Source organism: Rhea pennata, chromosome 3, assembly GCF_028389875.1.
Source record: "Rhea pennata isolate bPtePen1 chromosome 3, bPtePen1.pri, whole genome shotgun sequence".
Classification (NCBI taxonomy): domain Eukaryota; kingdom Metazoa; phylum Chordata; class Aves; order Rheiformes; family Rheidae; genus Rhea; species Rhea pennata.
Genome location: NC_084665.1, coordinates 57,665,312 through 57,687,823, shown reverse-complemented (window position 1 = coordinate 57,687,823; position 22,512 = coordinate 57,665,312). Strand labels below are relative to the sequence as shown.

The 22,512-nt window shown below is 38.9% G+C and overlaps 1 protein-coding gene across 1 annotated transcript; it reads right to left on the bottom strand.

Annotated features, from left to right (window-relative positions):
* Positions 1-3,845: 3,845 nt before the first annotated feature.
* Positions 3,846-19,641, bottom strand: IYD (iodotyrosine deiodinase). Its single transcript, XM_062573728.1, has 5 exons — positions 19,422-19,641; positions 10,250-10,444; positions 7,996-8,155; positions 6,090-6,246; positions 3,846-4,028 (listed from the first exon to the last, which is right to left on the bottom strand). Exons 1-5 carry the CDS (start codon positions 19,600-19,602, stop codon positions 3,846-3,848), a joined length of 876 nt encoding a protein of 291 aa, XP_062429712.1. The 5' UTR covers positions 19,603-19,641.
* Positions 19,642-22,512: the final 2,871 nt, after the last annotated feature.

The following is a 22,512-nucleotide window of genomic DNA, read 5'->3' as shown; positions in this document are numbered from 1 at the left end:
GTTCCTAATGACTAAAAATAGGCAAACATCACATCCATCTTCAAGAAGGGTGAACAGCAGGATCTGAGTAATGACAAGCCAGTCAGCCTAACTTCAGTCCCTGGGAGGGTTATGGAGTAAATCGTCTTGGAAGCCATTTCTAAACACCTGAAGGACAAGAATGGGACTGGGAACAGCCAGTATGGATATACCGATAGTAAATCTCATCTAACCAACACTGTTACTTTCTATGATGGTGTTCCCTGGCATTGTGGGCAAGGGGAGGGCGGTGGGTGTTTTATGCCTTGACTTTAGAAAGGTCTGTGATGCAGTCTCCCATAGTGTCTTTATCACGAGGTTGATGAGCTAGCTACAGGCTGGGTAAGTGGACTACAGTAGATGGAAAATTGGGTGGACAGCCAGGCTCAAAGACTTAGGATTAGTCCTAAGTCCAGCTGTCAACCAGTAGTTAGTGGCATCCTGTAAGGGTTAGTACTTGGACCAATACTGTTTAATGTGTTCATTAATGACCTAGATGTCAGAACAGAGTGCACTCTGAGCAAGTAGGTAGATGACACCAAATTGCAGTGAGTGGTTTATATGCTGAAGAGTGGGGATGGTATTCAGAATGACAAGAGCAGGCTGCAGAAATAGACTGTCAGGAACCTTATGGAGTTCCCCAAAAGCAAATGCAATGTCCTGCATCTGGGATGGAATAACTCAATACCACAGTACAGAGTGGGGCTGCCTATGTGGGAAGCAGTTTCACAGAAAAGTAGCTGGGGGTCCTAGTGGACAAGTTGCATATGAGCCAGCAGTGTGCCCTTGCAGCAAAGAAGACTAATGGCTTCTGAGCTGCATTAGTAAGTGAGTAGACAGCAAGTCTCAGGAAGGTGATCCTTCCTCTCTATTTGGCACTTGTGAGATCATGTCTGAGGTACTGTGTCCAGTTTTGGCCTGCCTGGTACAAGAAAGATACTGACACACTGGAGCGAGTCCAGCAGAGACCAACAAGCTAATCAGGAGACTGGCACACACAGCTTACATGGAAGGGTCTTGTTCAGCCGGAGAACAAAAAGAGAGAAAGCAAAGGAAAGACCTTATTGCTGTCTTGATCAGAAGATGCAGCAAAGACAAAGCCAGACTCTTCTTGAAGGTGCACAGCAATAGACCAAAGGGCAAAGGATACATGCTGAAACAGGGCATTATGATTAGATAGTAGGAAAACTTTTTACTTTGAGAACATGTTGCCCGAAGAGGTTGTAGACTATCCTTGCAGGTGTTCAAGACTTGACTGGACAAAACCCTGAGCAACCTGATTTCATTAGACCTGCTTTGAGCAGGTCTAACTGGTTGAACTGGATGACTGCAATCCCTTCCAACCTCAGTAATTCTGTGATTCTATAAAACTAGTATTTGGAGCTGATTTTTCTAAAGGACTCAATTTCTGTCTGAGTGGTGCAATGATTTTCTAAAAGAGATGTGTAGACGAGTCCAGAACCTTTTGGAGACTGGCCATAAATTATCATGACGATAGATGCCAACTGCCAGCCTCTTTTGCTAAACTTGTCTTTTAATTGTGGTTTAAAATCTATCAAAGAAAGGAATATAAAAATTACATCTTTACTAAATGTGTGGGAGATATTCCTCATGCAATGATGTCTCCCCCCAAAAATACAGGGCTTTTTTCACCCAAATAAATGAAAAATCCTTTAGTTAACTGTGAAACAATTTAGATGGTATCCTTAACTTTATTTAAGAATGTTCTGTACTCAAAGGCAAAGTTTCTTCTTATTTCATTTGTTTTTTTAAACAGTGACAACACTCTTACTGGAGAATATTGGTGGTTCTAAATAGGCTTGTCACAATAGCAACACTAACACATGATTTGTAAGAGTCCCCACAGCATCATCAGCTGTAGTAATACTGCTGGGGTGTTCGCATTTGAATAGATATTATGAAAAAAAAGGCATCTTTTATATATATTCTGTGATTCCGCAAGTTCTTTCTGGAGTAGAATCTTTCCTTTATAGTAGGTATCTGGACTTCTTTTTTCAAGTACTATGTGTATAATGATTTTTAGAACCAACACATGCAAAAAATTTAATCTTTTTTTTTTTTGGTTAGAGAGGTATATATTTGTAATATGTTTTAGTTCTTTGCTTTTTAGTTATGAAGCCATACTAGAAATCACCTTGTACACACAAGCTCATGTGGGTTTAAACTAAATGGGTTTAATTAAACTAATCCAGTCTCTTCTCTGAGTGCTTATTTCAAATTCTAGTTTTGGTGAAATCGGTTGAATTTAAAGTGAAATGCAGCAAGAAGACACAGGTCCTCTTTTTAGTTTTACTGTACTGCTACAAAGCTCATTTCAAGCTAGGTCTGCGTTAGAAACTCCCTGCCATTGCTATACTACTGTGAATGTGGGAAGGATAAGGGAAACGGGGCTAGTAGAGCAGATGGACACATAGCCATTCACTGCTAAATACAGCGAAACAGTCAGTCAGAGAGAAAAATAATTTTTCACATTAGGCGACAGACATTCACACTGCAAAAAGCTGTTCCAAGTATTATCCCTGCCACTTGCTTAGCTGACAGCAGATTGTGTTAAATATGCCCTAACTCATTTCAGACAAATGTGAGTTAGCATAACAATCAACAAAGGAGGCTGTAGCTAATTTGGCTGAATTCGCTTCAGGCCTTTCAGAAGAGTTACAAGCAGCAGAGAGCATGGAGTGAAGGTATATAACAGCATAGCCAGCTTCAGGAGGGGCCTTCACTCTTCCAATGTTTTTATTTTTTGCTGTTCAAGAAAGACAGAAATCAAAACTCCACAAGGGGGCTCTGCCAACATGGGTATACTCTTCCAGTGCAGACGCTCTGAGTGATGTCAGTTTAACTCTTTCCATTAGACAAGGCCTTTTGTAGGGAGAGATGCTTTTATGAAAAGTAGTCTTAAAATAAACCAAAATATGCCTGATTTGGCATGACATAAAAGCACCTCTTTTGTACCAGAGTTTCTAAAGCAGTTTAAATTTCAGAGTTTAAAACTGGTATAGCTGTAGGTGTAATAGGCTAATCAGTACTGCAGTTCAGTCTGGGTCCCTTGCAGTGGAAGCTGCTAGTACAGAGGGCCTAGCCAATAGATGTCATATGATCTAACTGTGCCTAGAATGTGTAAAAATGACAAGGAAATTACTTTTTTTAAATATATATATATATATATACGCTAGGCCTCCCACAACTGAAGAGATTTGTACCAGCAACAGTTTAGAAAAGTCTGATGTAGGCAAAGCTTTTGAGCTCTGTCAAGCAGGGAAAATACTGCTATATATGAGAAAAATATCTTCTTCCCATGCAGAATGGAACACAGTAAAGAATAAGAGAGTTTAGAAGAACACACACAGTGCAATGTGAGAGAACTGACTTGCTCAAGTCTCTTTATATCTTTTAATACAACTTCCATTGAAATCCTGACGTGAAAATAACTGTGTAATGATAATTACAAAAATATCAGCAGAAGATGCATTCCAGTTCAAGGAGAGATTTGTCCCGTAAAGCAAAAAGAAAAAATCAAGTAATGGAGGTTATTTATATGCCATTGTACACATTCCCTGGAACAATCAGCTAGGCTCATTGATAATAGCACCTGTCAAATTCGCAGTGCTTGACTGCTTGCTGCTATTAGTAGAAGCAGCCACTGTTATTACTAGCACTAAAAGATATTTAGGTATAAGCAGCCAGAGTAACAGTGACATAGGAGGATGAAAGCTGGGCACACTACACAGGAAAAGCAGCAACAACTTTAGAGGACTAATGCTTACTAGCTGGCACTAATGGGCTCCTTCCTTCTGGCCCAGGGCTTACATGATCACCATGATGTCTTCCAGTGGCTTTCGGGTTAGTGCAGGCACAGTGGCATCTTTCTTGGGATAGCCAACAGGGAGCAGTAAGAGTAGCTTCTCATTTGCTGGGCGCTGGAGCAGCACCCGCAGGTGAGGGCCACAGTTCAATGGTGTGGTGGTCACTGTGTATAGGCCTGCGTTCTGCAATAAGACAAGACAAGAATATCTCAACGGGAATAAGAATGAGATGGAGGTCTATTCTCTTTATTTGTATCTTATTCTCATAAGCCCTATACTCATTTTCATATTGACTATCCCAGAAATACTATTTCATTAAACTGTTCTGCAGGGTTTAGGACGTCTAATTTACTAATAGCCACAGTAACTGTGGCTAACTTTAAAAAAAAGTCTACCATGCTTGCATAAAAGTACAGCATTTCTCCAGTGCAGCAGTAGCCCAGGCTAATGGCAACAGCCCTATTCTGTCTGATACATCTGCAGATTGTACAGCAGGAGTTTACGCTGAAGCAATCAGTGTAATGGTGGGCCCATTTTAATCAACTGTTCAGTTGAGAGGCAGTTGTGGGGATATTGCTGGAATATCGTCCCCCAGGGTTAGTCCAGTTCATGCTAAGAAATAGTTTGGTTCTTGTGCCCATATGGCTGGCAAAAAGATGTCTTACAGCTTTGTTGGTACTTGTTCCTCAAGGTTATAGGAAGAGGGGCCAGAAGAGTCTGTTGCCATCTCACAGTGGCCAATATTTTGGCTTACAGCAGAACTCCAAAATATGTCTATGCATCCTTCTCCCCTCATACAAATCTAACGAAAAAGCTAAATCATCTGACAAATAGTCAGACAGCTGATGCTATCCAATAGTTGACATTACCCAGAGCTGAGGGGCATACTGAGAGTTATGCATGTGGATTTCAGCTTCTCTCTCTATTTGATGCAAGCATTTTGGGAGGCTTTAGGGTATAAAAGATAGTCAGGAAGACATTCTCAGGCAGCAGACCTCACATATTAAGTAACATCTAGAGTTCTATGAAGAGGAGTGAGAGCTAGTAATGGTGATGCTGAATGTTATGTGCCCATGCACTATGTTCTTTAATGTTGTCAAATAATTTCTAAGAGCTGGGAAGGAGACAGTATGAAAGAGCTGAGCAATTGGAAGGGAGTCTCAGAAATCTTACTTGGTGATGGACTTGCTAGAAGGAAAATGAAGCCTTGTCACTCTTACTGCCTCTGACTAGAGCAAGGCTCTAGTGACACAGTGCTGGCTCTACCCCAGTTCCCTGTGCACTCCCTTTGCTCTCAGATCCATGCAGGAAACGTACAGAACCCTGAGCAGCTGCAGAGCAGCAGCATCCCCTGCACTGCTCCCTTCTCAGATCTTCCACCATGGATATACTCCTAAGAACAGCAATGTGGGCAGGGAACTGTCACTCAAAACAGAATAGAGGAGAAACAGCAGTTCCTGGTAGGAAACTGGCCTAATATAAAAGATGGCATCTTGGTGTTATCTGCTGACAGGCCAAGCTAATAACTGGAATAGCTTCACTATTTAAACACTTGTGTGAGCACATCAGATATTACAAGCAGAACTGAACACTGAGAAACCACTGAGAAAATCCAACTGGCTGGTGTCAAAAACATGCTGAGCTTTAGAAATCAGTTCATCTTCAGAAATGCCTCAGAAAAACTGATGGAAATGGTACAACCTGTTCTATGAAATAGGTCCCTGGGTTTTTTTTCTAGCACTAAAAATGATTTGGAGTCATTTTTTAGGGTTTGCTGAAAGGAAAGTGCCTCTATGGCACTGTACAGCCATGCTTTGGGAACCTGCAGACCCTTGTCAGCCCTGTTAAGATAAAACAGTAATCACAGGTGCTGAAGTCTATGCCTGGAGAACAATGACCACTCTATGAGGCAAGCTGCATTACCCTTTTCTTCTTGTTAACCAGTATCGAGAACAGGAATCACCTTCTCAGACATGAGCCTGTGCAGAGCCAGCGCTAGCATTTATCTTGTTAATGAGGACTGAGTATTTAAGCAGGAAGATTCAGTTTGAGTGAATTAGTTATTCAAAGAATAACTTTAAAACTCAAAACTAAGATACACTGCCATGAAGTAGAGCAGTTCCAGAGGCCTGATAATGTTAAAATCTAAACTGGTTGGGTTCAGCCCTCATTTGGGCAAAATGACCTTGGTGGGTAATCAAAACTAATTCACTGACTCCCAGTGCACCAATTCTGTCCACATACCTGCAGTGCAGCAAGCAAGATACCACAGGCAATAGAAACACTGATTTCGTTATAGTAATGGGTCTTCTTTTTGCCATTTGGAAGTTTCCCATATACCTGCTTGAAAATGAGGATCAGATAAGGAGCAGTATCCAGATACTCTTTGATCCAGTTTGTTCTGCAAAAGGATAATGTTTAAGACAATCATTTTGTGACCTTTTCACTTTCCTGTAAGTCACGTTTACTGTGTGCAGAGGTGCAGTAAAGGTACACAACAATTACAATGTTAGATTAAAACTAAGGCTAGAACAGCTACAGCAAATGACTAGGTATTATTAGCTTAAGTGGAAACCTTTCTGCAGAAAAAGGCTTGAATGGAGTTCTCCATTTTAACACATTCAGCTATGGAGTTGATGTGCTCTCCCTTAAGGATGGAATTGCATAAAAATAGGAGGCAGGTCTTGACCTTTTATCTATGAACTGGCCTCATGAGCGTTTGCCCTTGAGGTGATTTAATTCCTGGAATTCTGTAGACCTGCAGCTCCCCCTGATACCTGCCAAATTTTATGGTTGCAGGAAAAACTACTGGCAAAACTGTTCAAAACTGCTTGGCCTAAGGTATTAACCTAAATATATTCTTACAGATCATTATCCAGTTTCTGAGTATTTTAGCACTTTTAGACTTCATTTGGTTCTTAATTTAGTATTATGAGAATATACACAATAAAGATACAGGATTTAGATAAGAAAAGGTGTATTTTCTACTTTTCTCACACAACATATAAAAATACTGTTTTTAGTTGTATATATAGCAAATATGTTTGCTGCACCTGAAAAATGAATAGCATTATGAAATAGGTTGGGCAAATCAACTTACATATGCTTCATTTGACAAACACTAGATTTCTTCCCATTATGTGAAGTTAAGCAAGTCAGTCAGACTTTGCAGGGTGTTTGGAACAATTAAGTATTTCATAATTCAGTGCTTGCATAGAGTCTGGCCTTAGGGACACTGCAATCAACTGCAAAACTACCAATGACTTTGGGAGCTACATTGTTTGAGAAATGACAGGAGAGAACTGAGACATGATTTGGGGCGATAGAGGTAACATAGAAGAAAAATAATGATGGAGCCAAATGCTTGGACAACTTTCGAAAAGAAGGATATATAATCTCTTTCTAATGGAGTCAATTTTATGGACTAGCTGTCAGGGCACAATTCTAGTCATGTTCTTAAGTTTTCTTGTTAACGATGAGTCTTATGTCTTTAAATAAGACTCTTGTCATTCTCAGAATCAAGATAAAGCTGTACTGAGTGTTGTATGTTATATGTATATACGTGAGCTGAACATTAATGACTGTGTAATAATGAGAGTATGATTCACTTCTTTCATCCCTCTTCTGGTAAGACTGAAGCACACGGTCATGCGTGTGTCTGTTTGTTAGGTGCCACATTTCACTTACCCTTAGAACAAAGTAGCCAGCATTAAAACATAAAGATAGTAATTTTTGTTGAGCTCTTGCTCAGTAAAAGCAAGGTGGGAGCTCTACTTTCCTCAGAAAAGAGTTTCCTCTTCCCAGCTCTAAACCAGCAAAAGGGCCTCAGTTTAGAGACCCTGACAACATACTGACTCAGATAGTCTCTGACCCCATCTTCTTCCTTCTCATGTAATCAGGAAGTGGGAAGTATATTACAGCTGCCCTCTTGAGTAGAGCAGGAAAACAGGAGAGTCTAAGGAGCATGGACCTGAGAGAACATTTTTAAAATAAAGTTTTTAAAATTGAGCTGAATATTTTTAGGGTTTTTCTTCCTGAAAACATATGGAAAAATACAAAAAGATAAGCTGTTTATAACTTCTCAGTATGATCTTTCCTATACCAAAACCCAGTTCCCTTCAATCCACTTGAACAACTGATTTTTTTGTACCTCAGTCTTTTCAGGTCATTAACCCATCTATCTCCCATCCTTTTTTTGTAGTTTATTTCTTCTTCTTCTTCTACAATCTCCCGAATTTTATGTTTTAAATTTGGATCTTGCACTACCACAAAGGTCCAAGGTTCAGTGTGTGCTCCGCTGGGTGAAGTACCTAGGTACAAAAACAGGAAAAGATGAAAACTTAGTATAGTGCTAACAGAAGGCCTGTTGTGAGAGGTATCAACATTTCTTTGTGGGCTTTGGGACTAACCACCAGTGCAATGGGAAAGCAAGCTCATGAGATGGGAAGAAATGGGGGATCAAGGTAAATTGATGGGAAGATAGGTAGGTTCTTGCTGACAATCCCTATTCATTTGTTTCTTGAAGAATATAAAATTCCGTTCAGTGACAGTTGTTAATGCCTTCAAATAGCCATCTTGCATGGGAAGCAAAATTTAGGGATTTGAAAAAAATTCCTCTGTACTTCTTATGATGGGGCAGTAATATGATGCAATATATGCATGCAGTGATGTTAATGCAAAACATTTTACCCAAAGCAATGCACCCTCTGACTATGCAACCAACTCTGAGAAAAAGTTCTAGTGAAGGGCAAAGCTAATGGCTTTTTAGGAAGCAAGGTAGCTAGCCATGCACAGGAATCCATTGCTTGCTGACAAAGATGAGGAACTGCACGATGCAAACATCTGCTATATAGCATACAGATTTGAGTTTGTTGTCCCAAAGACAGCTGGTGAAGTACACATACTAAATCTGCACTTGCTCATTCAGCCCTGATCATTACACAGCAACACCACTGGAGAACATTTTAACTGACTAACAGATTAAAGCCAAATCCTGAAGAATATACTTACCTGTATAAGCTCACAGAGCAATAGGTTAAGGAGACTGTTTAGGTCTTCTAGCCTCTTGTTAACGTTTTGAAAATTAATATTAAAAGTTTTTGCTGACAGTATATTCGCTTCTCTGAGCATTAAATTTAGCTTAAGAAACACTATGAATAAACAGTTTGAACTATCTTTTATATTCCAGTGTGGTTAAATCAAGAACCCTGCCTCTCCTCAGGTTTGAATAAGAACTCATGACATTTATGTTTTGCTTTCTTTTCTTTTCCTCCACACAGCCCAAAGCTTTCAGGGTTACAAGGTACTTCATCTGTACTCCAGGCTTGTTCACTTCGCTGCATTTGCCAAAACACGTTTAGTGTTTTAATGAGTCCCAGCTAATTAGAGGAAGATGGAGACTCAAAAAAGTGCAATAACAAAGCTGCTTGCTGTTTTTAAAGGAAAAACAATGCACTTCAGATGCTAAGAATCTCTATTATTAATCCTGCTAGAGGCTATTGAACTTTCCTCTAAGACATCTTGTGAAAATTTTGCTGTACTAACAGCAGCTGGTTCATAGAATAAGAGAAATAATGAGGGTCAAATCCATTCCTGGCTGAAGTCAACATTGCCAGAACAGCAATGAGATTAGGCCAGGACATTATAGTAATGATGTGAAACACATGAGTTCTCAAAAAATTAAAATTTATTTCTGACACTCACTCGAGTAACCTTGACCAGGGTCCTTGGTATAACACTCCAGTCTTACACAATAAGGGCCAGGCACTGATGCTGAAAGGGCTGAAAGGGCTGGAAGGTTTTTTTGGTTTTTTGTTTGTTTGTTTGTTTGTTTTGAGAAAACCTTTTGTCAATGATAAATCTTAAACATTTGTGTCAAACAAAATATTTTGCATGGCTAGGCCAATTTCATCAAATTTTTTGGCAAAAAAGCCCCAAATAACCCACCGAACAAAAGCTTCACGTGATAAACATCCTCAAAATGAGTTAAATTTTAAAGCATGTGAAATTCCTATGATCTGACATTTTTGAGAAGGAAACACTTCAGTATTTCTATTTGAAAAGTGTTTCAGGAAGCTGTGCTTCAATTTTATTTTAAATAACATTTTTTTTAACTGGAAAAGGAAATGTTTCATGCCGTTGAAATGATTTTTTTTTCCTTTTAGTTACACTGACAATAAAAAAAACTGCAAATGCTCCAAAACAGACCCCACCATATAGTTGTTCAAGCAGCTCTCATTACCATACTGAGTAATTTATAAATAATCAATTGGTTCTTACTCATTATGGCTACTGGTAAATCTAGAAAGATCATATTGCTATTTCTCTTGGCTTTTGTAGATCACTTTAACAGCCATACAGTAGTCTTTTTTTTTTTTCAGACCTTCATCCACTCAGTACCATACCTGCTGTTCTGATGACATTATCGATAACCTCCCTGGGGACTGGCTCATCACTGAGAAACCTGACAGACCGCCTCTTATTAAGAAGTCTGTAAAACTCTTGTGACCTTTCAATCATTTCAGCCTCAGAGTAGCGCTCAGCAGAGAAGGGGACATGGGCAGTATTTTCATCAAATCCTTGCCACTCTTCATCAACCTCTGCAAGAAAACAAAAGAAGTGAAGCAGGAACTATTAGGGCTTGCTTCGTCAGAGAAAGCCAGTTGTATCGTTGGCATTCGTTGCTGTAATGCACTTTGACCTGTGTTTGTATACGTTGTACTTCTGCACTACTGGAAAGCCTAAGTCTGAGGTTCCAGCTGACACAACTCATTGATTCCTAGCTCCAGCTACCAAATAAACATGTTTAAAAGCCATCAGCCAGAGGGAGGACTGGGGGAGAGGGAGTGTCCTGGCTCACTGTAGCAAGTGTGATCCAGAAGCAAGTTACGGCCTTCTGTACTCCAGTCTACAAACATGCCTGCAAAAGTGGCTTGCGCGTTGAAATTGCAGTGAAGAAGAGGCCAAATTACAGCTCTTTTCTCATTAAGTAAATGTGAATATGTATGTTCTTTTTGCAAGCATTCTACTAAGGAAAAAATCAATCAAATTACTAAAGTCAAGGAGAGGGCTTGACTACCAAGATATGTAAAAGCTCCTCTGAAGGGCTGAATGTCGACCTCTTCCTATATTCATATTTCATCACAGGAACATTACAAGGCTAGGCTCTGCACAAATGTGACTGTGGTTAAGTTCTTTGGTTTCAGAGTACTTTCAGCATGAGGGGGAATACATGAGAGACATCTGCACTTAGGATAACACTGTATTAAATACAGGATATTGTATTTCTTGCCTTTCACTTAAGAACTTAAATTGTGCTTCATTTCATGGAAATCTTCCCTCCCTCCTTTTTTTAATGCCATAGATGTTTTAACATAAAATACAGCTTCTGTTGCCTTGGAGATCTCTTCTTTCTCCCCTGCATTCCTAGTATCAGCAAGGATAGCATCTTTTGCGGCTATGACGTAGAAGTGAAAGCCATTTAAATTTTGCATTTTAGCTAGTCAATAGTATTGAGCAATCTGCTATGGAGTGCTGAGTCAGAAGAAAAATACTCCAGTTCTTTTTTCAGTCACCGTTAGGCTATTGTTCAAAAATCATAGCAGTCTCCAGTGCAAATTCAGATAGCAATTATTTCTATGTTTTAGTAGTATGCAGTTGTCTTGGGAGAGCAGGCTGATCATTTTATAAAGAGCTGGTTCATTTTATAAAGAGCAGTAAAACATTTTCAAGTGTGGTTTAGCATGTGCAAGAGGCTGCAATCTATTCAGTTTGAATCTGAACCCCGAACAACATCCATTTTGCATATAAAGAAGTCATCAAGAATGTTCCTTTCACAGAACATGTGTTAGTATTCTCAATCACAGTCTGCAAAGATCTGGCTCCAGTGTAGTAGGAAACAGTCACCATTTGTAAAAACTATTTTGAGGGGAATCTTGCACAATCAAAATGAAAAAAATAAGAGGAAACATCTTTCTAGTCTGCCCTTTCTGTTTTATGCTTGTTATCATGGATAGTTATTCAATAGCAGCCAGCTGACTAGACTTGCCCTTTGCTAGTGTTCTGGTAACCTTCAGAAACTTTCACATTCCCTTTTTGCTGTTCCTCACCTACTTGGTGAAGGAGATACCATGGCGTTACAACAGCTATCTTTACACTAGCAAATAGTGTGGTGATTTGTAGAGAGGAAGAGCTTCAGCTGGGGAGCCAGTGTTCAACACTGTGTGTTTTGGAGTGGTTATTTTGGAGGAATTCTAGTCTGGCAAAGTGAACTGAACAGGTGCTTTCTTGGGATGCATCTCTGTCTTACTTTTTTTCTAGAGGAGTCCAGTTCACTGGTTATAACTTCTAGTATGTGGACAAAAGTGTGGTACTGGGGACAATTAGGAGATTCACTTGAATCTGATCCAAATGCCTGATCCAGACTGAAACACTAACATAGATGCATCCAAAAATACATTTCATTGGCCCAAAGATATTAACTCCAGCTATACTCTTTCGCATATACTCCTCAAAAAAAGGGGGGAGGGTACCAGGTTAGACCACTAATAAAAACAAGTGTGTTCAGTAAGACAGGCTGACCTCACTCCCACTATGTAGAAGTCGGTATGCAACCTCTCCATGAGAACTCACAGGGAATGCAGCTGTGGAACAGATGTCAGGATACATATCTCTGCCTCTTGCCTCTCTACATCATGATTCGAAAGAAGATGTAACCCTCACCCCAAGTGGCTGGGTCCAGTATTCAAGAAAAAAAAATCTGACCTAAAAATGTGTAAAGCCATGTGAGAAAAAAACAGAGTTGGGAGATAGCAACTCAGCAACCCTTTCCAATCTGACTGATAACAGTCTGGCCAGCAGAGAAATTCAGAGGGTGTCTCATTAGGGCAGATAAGTGTATCACTGTTTAGCCAAGTAGCTCATTTGTCCTAGTTATTTAGTGTGTGTTTTAGCCAATTCTGTAGTCTTAAATTGTGTATTTCCTGTGTGCAGATTCTTTATATGTTGTAGAGCTTGCTCAACAGTAATTAACCCACACAGGGAAGGTTACAGAGAGGTAACATTCTTTATTAGGCCAGTTGATGCAGATATGAGAAGAAAACGTGCAAGCTTTGAGCACATAAAATCTCATGCAAGCTTCTCTTGAAGGGCCAATGTGCCTGCAAGCTGGTTTGCTGCTTGCAACTGCCTTGATTTGTCTGATAAAGTAGATTCTCACTTCCTAAATCCATCTTGGATATAGCTGCTACTACAAGCAAAAAGATATTCTTTGATGAACTGAGACTGAACAGTTATACAGACATATGCCAATATGTTTTATCCACTGGCACTCCTGTAAGAGGGGTTTCTAAATGGGACAAATTTTGTCTTTATGTTAACAAAACACTGAAATCAGCTCAGGCTGTACATGTGTATCAGAAGGCAGAATCTGACCAAAGAGCTGTAGTCAAAGTATTAGACTGATGTCCTGGTGAAAATTTCAGGTCAAACTTTACTATTTGCTCTGGTGCTCACATCAATCTGTTGTAGAGATCGCCTGTATCCATTTCCCAGTAATAAGTTACTGTTGTGTGTCCTGGGAGAAATCCTAGAAGTAGTCAAATAAAACTAACTCCAGGACCTGAGAGTTTCTGTGTACTCTCGTCATTTACTTTCTTAGGAGGAGGATTTAGCAAGGTTCAGAAGGCAGGAACTAGCATACATTCAGTGCACTATACCTTCTATTCAGCCACCGATTGAGGAGATTTACTAGTCTGATCTTGGTTCCTAAGCAAGTCAAGGGCCTGCTTGGTCATCTCTTATTCTAGAATTATTGCAAAACCATCAAAAATTATTTTGAGTTAGAGAAATTTAAACTACTGTATAAACTACCAAAATCCTTTACAAAAGAAAGTTTCTCAAATGGGAGCAAAGTCAGAAAGCTTTAAACTTGCAGTATTACCTAAGGCCATACTGAGTTACGTCTTATAAGGTTTGTTTGTTTGTTTTTCCATGTAAGAGAAGAAAAAAAAATGAAGCTGCTGTGCAGCCAAGACAGTTTGGATTAATAACAACACAACTAAAAAAGAAATGTACTTTCAAAGATCTTGAACATGAGACAAGGATGAGGTGACTAATGAGAATGGAAGTAGGAGAATCATAATATCAAAGGTGTAAACAAAACTTAAATAGCTTAACTCACTCAAAATGAGAATACTGGAAGAAGCAGGAGAAGAACTCAGAAGTGACAGAGCTGACTTACAAAACCATAGTTCTCCTAGCTATTTTTTAAAATAAGTTCATCTACTATTTATTCTCTTCCACCATGTGTCTACCATTTAGTCTTAGCAGTTAACATTATCCATATGCTAAGCTAGAATCATTATCAGCACTATTTGTTTAGTGCGTGCTCTCTATATCTTTAATTGCTGTGTTTGGACGTATTCCTGTCTGTACGTCCACATTATACAATACTACAAATATTTAGATTTCTTTGTATTCTGTTATTTGATAGGCATCCTGCTAGCGAGTCTATATCTTGTTAGCCACATTCTCAAGATTCCTGTCACTTCCATTGTACATTTACAGTAGCCAACTCAGCTTCCTGCTTTTTAAGTAAATTTGCTTTGATCCATATATCCCAAGTGAAATCTCATAATAAAAATGCCACTTCTCTAATTCTATCAGAAATTCCTCTCTAGATGCCTTTTAGGATCATGTTTACTGCCTTCCTAGTGATTCACACTGAAACTAATAGTCAGCCTACAAGCCATATAATAAATTCTGCATTTCAGTTTGTAGCAATAATTCTTACTATGACTTCCTAATAACATAAACTCTCACCAATACAATTACTTGTCATTTCATTTCTGTTGGCCACTTCTTTTACCCACACTGATACTTCCTTGTGTTGATGGCTCCTGGTTTTATATGATCAACAAACTCCACTTGCACACTCCTCGGTTTTATGCCAAGACCATCAGATAATAACGACTGGTCCCAAGACTGATCCTTGAGAAACATCACTATTAATCCAAGTCTAGCCATGTCTGCTTTCCAAAGCAGCTGTTTCAGTTTCTCCTCTAAGGAATTGCTTCCCAAGCTTAGAATTCCTCTTCCCATCCTATTCTGCAGTATAAAGATACAGTGTATGGGAAAGTAATTAAATGCCTAGAAAATAAATCCTCACCTCTTTGGACTTTAAGTTCTGGGTAAGTGACCTCCTTGTGTTTTTCTTTTCTTTTCTTTTTTTCTTTTTTTTTTCCCTTTTTTTCTTTTTCTTTTTTTTTTGGTTTGTTTGTTTGATGGCAGAATGGTATGTAATTTGCCACTACAGGATTCCCAGTAATGAATTCCAGCCCTGAACTGAGTGTGTGGCTAGTGGAAGTCTAAAAGCGATGGAGTGCCTTACTGACAGGATATGAACAGTGGTTAGCAGGCTGACTCTAGAGCCCACAAGAGCTGGTCAGGAGTCTTGAGCAAAAGAAGTAGCTAGTGGGAAAAGCAGACCCTGGATGAAGGAAGCCAGTAACAAAATATTGTGAAAATTACTTCAGACTAGAATAGAGTTGGAGAAGGATTCTTAAGATCTTCAGCAGAATGAAGTGGCTGTCTTATAAAGAGAGGATTTACTGGTTTACCTAGCAAAAGAAAGGTTGAGAGGTAATCTGATTGCTCTGTATGAACCACAGGAGGGTATATACCTGGGCTGGAAAAATGCCCTTTAAACTACAAAAGAAGGACATGACAGGAAAATTATATATAGACCAGTATTAAATAAGTTTGGGTTGGTATTTAGAAGATTTTTTTAACTCATAGAATGAAGTTTTGGAATAGCCTTCAAGTAAGATTAATAAAATGGGATGAAAAAAGGCCAGTTTTCAAGAGAAATTTAATCAGCTGATGATAGAGACTGAAGGTGTATCTGCAGCAGCAGGGAGATAAACACAATGACACACTATATACATGTAAATTCTATGTTCCTAAATAACACAAAGCATGAATTGTCATTAAATTGGAAAATTAAACTGCTACTGCCTCACTTGTGTCACTACCTTTTTTATTAAAAGATACGGGAAACCTTTGAATGTGGTGGGAAGGGAGAGGAGTACTTCTAAGTGGGAGAGATCTATTTTAAGAAGTATCACAAGCAATGAGCAGTGCATTTTCAGAAGAGATGGAACATTTAGGCCTTTGCACCTTGCTTTATAGTCCTTAAGTACAGTATATCACCAAGCAAAGTCCTCACAATTAAATATATAGCAATAAAATATCTTTGCTAATAATCTCTGCAACTGATGCCCAGTAACAAGGGTACAAATAAAATTCATTCTGATCCTCCACACCACTGTAAACTGGGTCTATATTTACCTTATCCATCAATTATTTGGCCTTAATATATGAACTAGAAACTGATTTATGCTTCTTCTTGATCTGAGCCTAACAGGTGTAGTGTAGTAATTAACCGGGGAAGGATGGGATTTCAGTAGCACTAAATTCCCCATGCTGAAGACTGAATCATTTGTCTGAGCTTGCCTTAGCAACATTCTAGATCTAACCATGTAAACTTAACACTGTGAGAAACTAGGTACCACAATTTTGGGATCAGGTTCCATGACTATGAGAGATCTGTTCTGATTCATTGTTCAAGACAAAGCTGAAGAAACATGTTTTCTGACTGTCTAATTGGTAATCACATATGACCTAATACAGTACATGGCCACACAGAAAGACCATTTTTGTCAATCTGCAGCATGTCAATCTCTCATTCTGGATCTTATTAAAGAGAAAAGAAGTTATAGGACAGAAAGGCATGCAAATAAATCTGAAGTACTGCCAGCTGAGGCATTAAAACAAATTGACTGAATGAACGCTATCCACTTAACTGAAGAATTGGCTTTCTGGCTGCTCCAAGAAACATCCTTCCCTACAGCCTGAGAAAGCATAACAAAGACAAGCTTGGTAGCACCTGGATAGCCATTCACTTCTCAAATAGCCACTTCTGTCATTCACTTCCATTAAGTGACTTTACTGAGGCTGTGCAAGCAGTTCAGCTAATGACGCTTAATGCTTTGCTGCACACAGGAATGCCACTTGCTAGAGAAACATCCCTGTGGTACTACTTCATGGTTCATGCAGCTGTGACTGCCCAAGCAATTTTGAGTGTTTTTGTAATGCAGCTGAAAAATATGATTTGCCTCTTGAAGTATCCCAGTGCAGTAAGAGCACTGTGCAGGTTTGGTTTGCTTCATTTTCTTGGTAAAGTGCCCTTTCTTTGATCATGGTCAAGTATGGAAAGACTTGATCCTTAGCTGCATCTTCAGACTTGGGGGCTATTCAAAATGCAGCTCATTTAACTAGAGCAGGCCTAGATTCTAGTTTTAGAGAAGGCCTTAAAAGTGCTTGATCTTATTTAACTCAAACTCTCTCCAGAGTTTGCCTTTAAGAACTTTGCCTTTAACCACAAGCCGACATGAGACATTTAAATAGAAAGGAGCTTTTCTAATAAAGTAAGATATATTAGTAAACTAGTAGAATTTATACAGCATGCAAACTATTCTCTAATATTAACAAAAACTGTTTACATTTCATGTTTGTATTTCTGCTATTTCTACTTCCAGCATCTACTAAGTCAGTGAAAATTTTAACATTGACTACAAGATATATGTAATTTGATCTTTAATTATAGCATTAGAAGAATAACAGATCACTACCAAGGTGTCCATATTCTCTTCTCACTTATGCTGGTGTTTTCTCTACTGAGGAAAAACTTCCTCATGCATGTTGCAATTATTTTAATTTTTCTGGAGATAAAAGGCTTGTTTTGCAAAGATCGTGGTTTAAAACTGTGTAACCACCTTCAGAGAAGGGTGATTATTTGTTGTTAAAAACAATACAGCGAGAAAGCCTAACGTAATGTTCGAATATATGACACATGAATGGAGGTTTTATTAAAAAATCACCTTCTTTTAGCAACAGGGAAAAAGTACCTACCTACCTGTCAATTTTTTTATAAGTAATTTTTAACTAGTATGTTTTTGAATTCAATGCCTCAATAAAAGACAGAAAAAAACAAAAATATAAAAGAATAACATTTTGTACATAAAGCTGTGCCAGTACGGCTCCTTATCAGGAGCTAATTGCTTTGCTTATTTAGAGGATCTAAAATTTTAAACTGATAGAAAAAACTGCAGTCAAAGATATCACAATGATAATTCATGGATTATCACTTGAACTAGCTACAGGAATTTTGATTTGCAACAGTTTAATTGAACTTTTTAATGATCAGTGACAGAAAGAAAATATTGGATAATTTTTCAAAGAATCTGTTTTGAATTATATAAAGGAATGTACACCTAGAACTAACTTTTAAATAGATTTTGGATATTTTGGAAAAAATAATAAATAAATAAAATGAAAAATAAAATAAATAAAAAACTTGGTTTAAGAGGTTCCAAGTATCAACTATTTCTGGAAATTGATACACTACACTAATTCAGGCTACACTCAACATTGAGAAATAAACAGAAATAATGTTTCTTAGTAATAGGCATATTGATAAGAAAAAAAATAGGTAATAGCAATAGGTATATTACTATAGCAATAAGTGTATAGCAATTGCTATAGCAATATGTATATTGCAAAAAAAAAAAAGCCAAGTTTCAAGATTTCTAGAAGCTGACTTGAGGAACACGTCATTAAGGCCTTCAAAGGCCCACAAAAAGCCTTCAATAGCAGCATTTTAAAAATCTTTGTTAATTGAGAGTTAAAAATACTACAGGAACAAAGTTTTACATTTTAATTTTACAGGAAAATGAAGGGAGCTCATGCAGGGTAGTGATGTCTCATACTTCTGTCACAGCTGTACAACTGAAGTCAGTGCTGTGGAAAAGGACATTCTGTACAGGTGCAGATATGCAGTTGAGTGAACACAAATTAGCATTGTGATCACATTTTGTTCTTAAAAATTTGACACAAATTACCTCCAAAATGATCCCAGTTCTAATCCAGCTAGAGCTCTCATGGACATTCACAGAAGTCACATAGAGGGGACTTTAGGAACGAAAACTGAATGCATATTTTGTTGTCAGAAACAGATAAAAAAAAAGAGCAAACAGTGTAATAAATCAATTTCTATCTCTTCTGGGGGTGCTGAGCTCAAATATAGATTGCACCATATAGCACTGGAAGGTAGGTTGGATAAGATGCCTACACAATTAGCATGCAAACAGAAACTCATGCTCGACTCTTCCCTTTTTTTTACAGTATCCACTTTCTTTTCCTATATTCCCCACAGAGTGCTTCATAGGTGTAAGATCTGCTGAGCAGAAGGACAGAGAGTGCTCCTTGAAAGTGCATTTTCTTTTTGCAGCCTGGCCTGCCTGTAGAAGCATGAGGAAATGCAGATTTACACCGAGACCAACACTGCACTTGCACAACCTGCTTCCCCAGAGCTGATGAGCGCAAGCCACAGCAGCAGTGTAGCACTATGTATGCTCCACCATTCTGGAGAGGTCCGAGAGATCACATATCAGTTACTCATAACAGCAGATCAAATTCAGATATCAAAATTGTTCACCTGGCTAAAATTTTTCTTACCTTCTTCCTCTAATTGGTGGTCAGTACCATCTTTTAAGTCTTCATCAACCCATGGGCGAGGTAGAGGCTTGCTCTTAGTCTCATGTTTTTCTCTCTCTCCATTCTTCTTCTTCAGTATTACCCCAATCAAAACACATATAATGGCTATGAAGACTGGGGTCAGGGAAGAAAAGAATGCCATAACTGCAAAAATGTGGAGCTGTCTTTCCAAGTTCAGTATTTTCTCTCCTGAAAAGATGAGGAGGAAATGGGAACAGCAGAAAGGCAGTAAGCAGAAAGGGGTGGACCCAGATATATAAAAGAAAGGAAGGCTCAGTCCTTGGACTCTATTCTGCTTTCACTTTTCAGCCACTGCTCCTGCAGTCTCTTCTGGAATGTGCTCCTGTTGTTAAGCAGACCCAGGTTTATCCATTTTCTGGGAAGAAACTGCTTACAAACACCAAGTAGAGGCACTGACCATATAAAAATACATAAATGCTGTCAAATGCAAAAAAAAAAAAAAAAAAAAAAAAAAAAAAAAAAAACAACTTCAGAACAGCAGAATAAGAAAAAACACTCCCTCCATAACTATTTTAATTATGTAGATCCTAATAATCTTACTTACAATAATGAATATGAGAAAGATTCAAGTAGGAATGTGACTTTTTAAAACTGACAGCATCTCTTTAATGATTAACTCAATGACTTTAATGATTAATTCTTAGTTATACTACATGTATTCTAGGAAAGCAGAATATGATCAATGGAACATGAGTTTATACAGCAACCCTTGGCTGTATAAACAGATCAATAAAATAGATAAGTAAAATGGTAGCATTACCTCTGTATGAAGCACGAATGAGATTGTTCTCAGAACCCTGTATCCATTCTGGATGTTCTGAGGGAGAACAGAAGAAATCATGGGGTTGAAATGAGGATGGTTTGAGAGTTGAAGAATCTATAGCAAATGTTAAAACTCTAATTCATTTAGCTTATCAAAGGAAAGATGAAAAAGTGGTAGGATGTTAGTCTAATCCAGGAATGGTCAATGTCTAAATACTTAATCCATTTTTTTCTTCTCGGTCAGCTGCTTGGGAACTGAATCAAAACTGCAATATTGAATCAGGCCGTTTATGTGGGGCAGTTCAGGATAATGAAAAACTAGATGGTGCTAAGGGACCTCCTGGGAAGCACAGCACAGCGATACTGACCACATGCAGTTGCCAGCACCCATTGCCCCTTTTAGCCCAGGCTAAGCACCAACCTTGCCAAGCCTTATGTCACTCTGCACAAGACCAGCTCTGAAGTCCCTGTGTACATGACAAGCTAATGTGCATTTGGATAAGCCCTCCAAGGGCAAGGGAAAGCAGTCTGTGGTTGTAACCATTCCAGGAGAGAGAGCATGCAGTGCTGGGCAAGTCAAGCATGGAGAATGATATCCACCAGGATGAACTGCAGTGCCCCCTCTCTGTTGGTGCAGAAAGCAGAACTCTCGGCAGGAGAGGCAAAGTTGGGATGTGCTGAGGTTTTTATCCCAACAGCGTCTCACTCATGTCATAGCCACTCACATCTCTTGTCTCCCCAGTTTTGCAGCACTGAGCATAACCATACTGGTCCCACTAAACACTGCCACTCGATAGGGTCTCTGCCGTACACTCTCTGCCTTCTCATGTTTCAACAAGTACTGACAGATGCCTAGAGGAGGGGTCTGTATGTCAGGAAGCATAAACAAAGGGCTGCCTTGGTGCGTAGGCAAAGGAACATGTGGCGGGCATGGGGCTGAATCAGCCCATACCAGTTGGCCATGCACGATGACTGTCTGGTTGATAGTCCGGGCATGTATCCTTTTTTCATACAAGGCCCTTGCTAGTTTCTGCAGGCCAAGGAAATTGCCAATCTGTGCATGCATCATCTAGATGTATTTAGAGACAAAATGAAACTGCCTTACAGCTTGGACCCAAGCTGAGCATTACTAGCTGCCCATCTCAGGTGCAGAAAGCTTCATTGCTGTTGCAGTGCATCCTATCTCATCACAGTCCCCAGGATCCAAGATTGGTGCTGGTCCTTCCATGCAACATATGGGATCCATGTAACGTGTATCCTCCAGAGCTAGCATAAGTCCATCAGAGATGAAATACTGAGAACATGCAGAAGTTGACTTAGGTTTCTAATCCACTAAAACTGACACTAGATAGGCACCTACCTCTGGCTAGGAGGGCTACCTGCTTGAAAACTTTAGCCACAAATCTTGCATTCCTTTTTCTCCAGACCATATACAATCTGGATCATCTATGTGGGTCATTGATCTTGGGTTTTCTGTAAAAACTAAAATGAAAACATGTACACTGCACATGAATATGAAGGACAGCAATTATCACGTGGAAGGCGTTCAAATTATCTTCTCTCTCCTTGATTTAGAGCAGACATTTAAACTCATTTCTCCTGCCTGCTGGCCATCCAGTCAAGGAGAAGGATACTTCACCTAATCCCAATTAGAAACATTAATTTTTTTATGTAAGTAGAGTAGGTTTTATCAGACAGATTTTCAAGATCCTACTGTATGTCAGGGAAGGAAAAGGGAATGCAGTTTGAATGGCATTGTTTCTCTTGCAAGGAATATATTCTTGTTAACCTTGAATATTCACATCCACATAAATTAGTATCTGGGTGCTTTGCAACTGAGAATCCATTCTGCAGAGACACAGTTCTGTGCTGAAGGTGAGAAAGAAGCAATATAGAAAGCTGAAACCTATTGTTTAAAATAACTACCTTTGTTTGCAATGCTGGGAACCTTGTACTCTCCCTTTCTTCTGGAATAACTTCAACTTTCTCAGAGGTGATGAGATATTAACTTTTCTCTTGTAGAGCAGAGAGAGAAAGCTAAATAAAATTCCCTTTGGTATGAACTTAAGCAAAATCTGTATGAGCTGCTATATATTCAAGACTGGTAACTTGAACCTCACAGAAATCTCACAATACTCTCGTTTATTAAAACCTGATTTAGTTTCAATAACTCCATATCATGGATATTCAAAATATAAGCACAGTGAAGCTCTGAGGAGCTGTGGGGAGGGGGGAATGGAAATAGTCAATTTGTGTACAGTGGATTTTC

What these genes read in the sequence shown, in the direction of transcription:
- IYD (XM_062573728.1), bottom strand. Translation starts at nt 19,602, where the DNA reads ATGGCATTCTTTTCTTCCCTGACCCCAGTCTTCATAGCCATTATATGT. An exon ending in AATGACCTGAAAAGACTGAG is followed by an intron (nt 6,247 to 7,995) that starts GTACAAAAAAAT and finishes ATCCTTTTGCAG; the next exon opens with AACAAACTGGATCAAAGAGT. An exon ending in TCTTGCTTGCTGCACTGCAG is followed by an intron (nt 4,029 to 6,089) that starts GTATGTGGACAG and finishes GTCTTATTGCAG; the next exon opens with AACGCAGGCCTATACACAGT.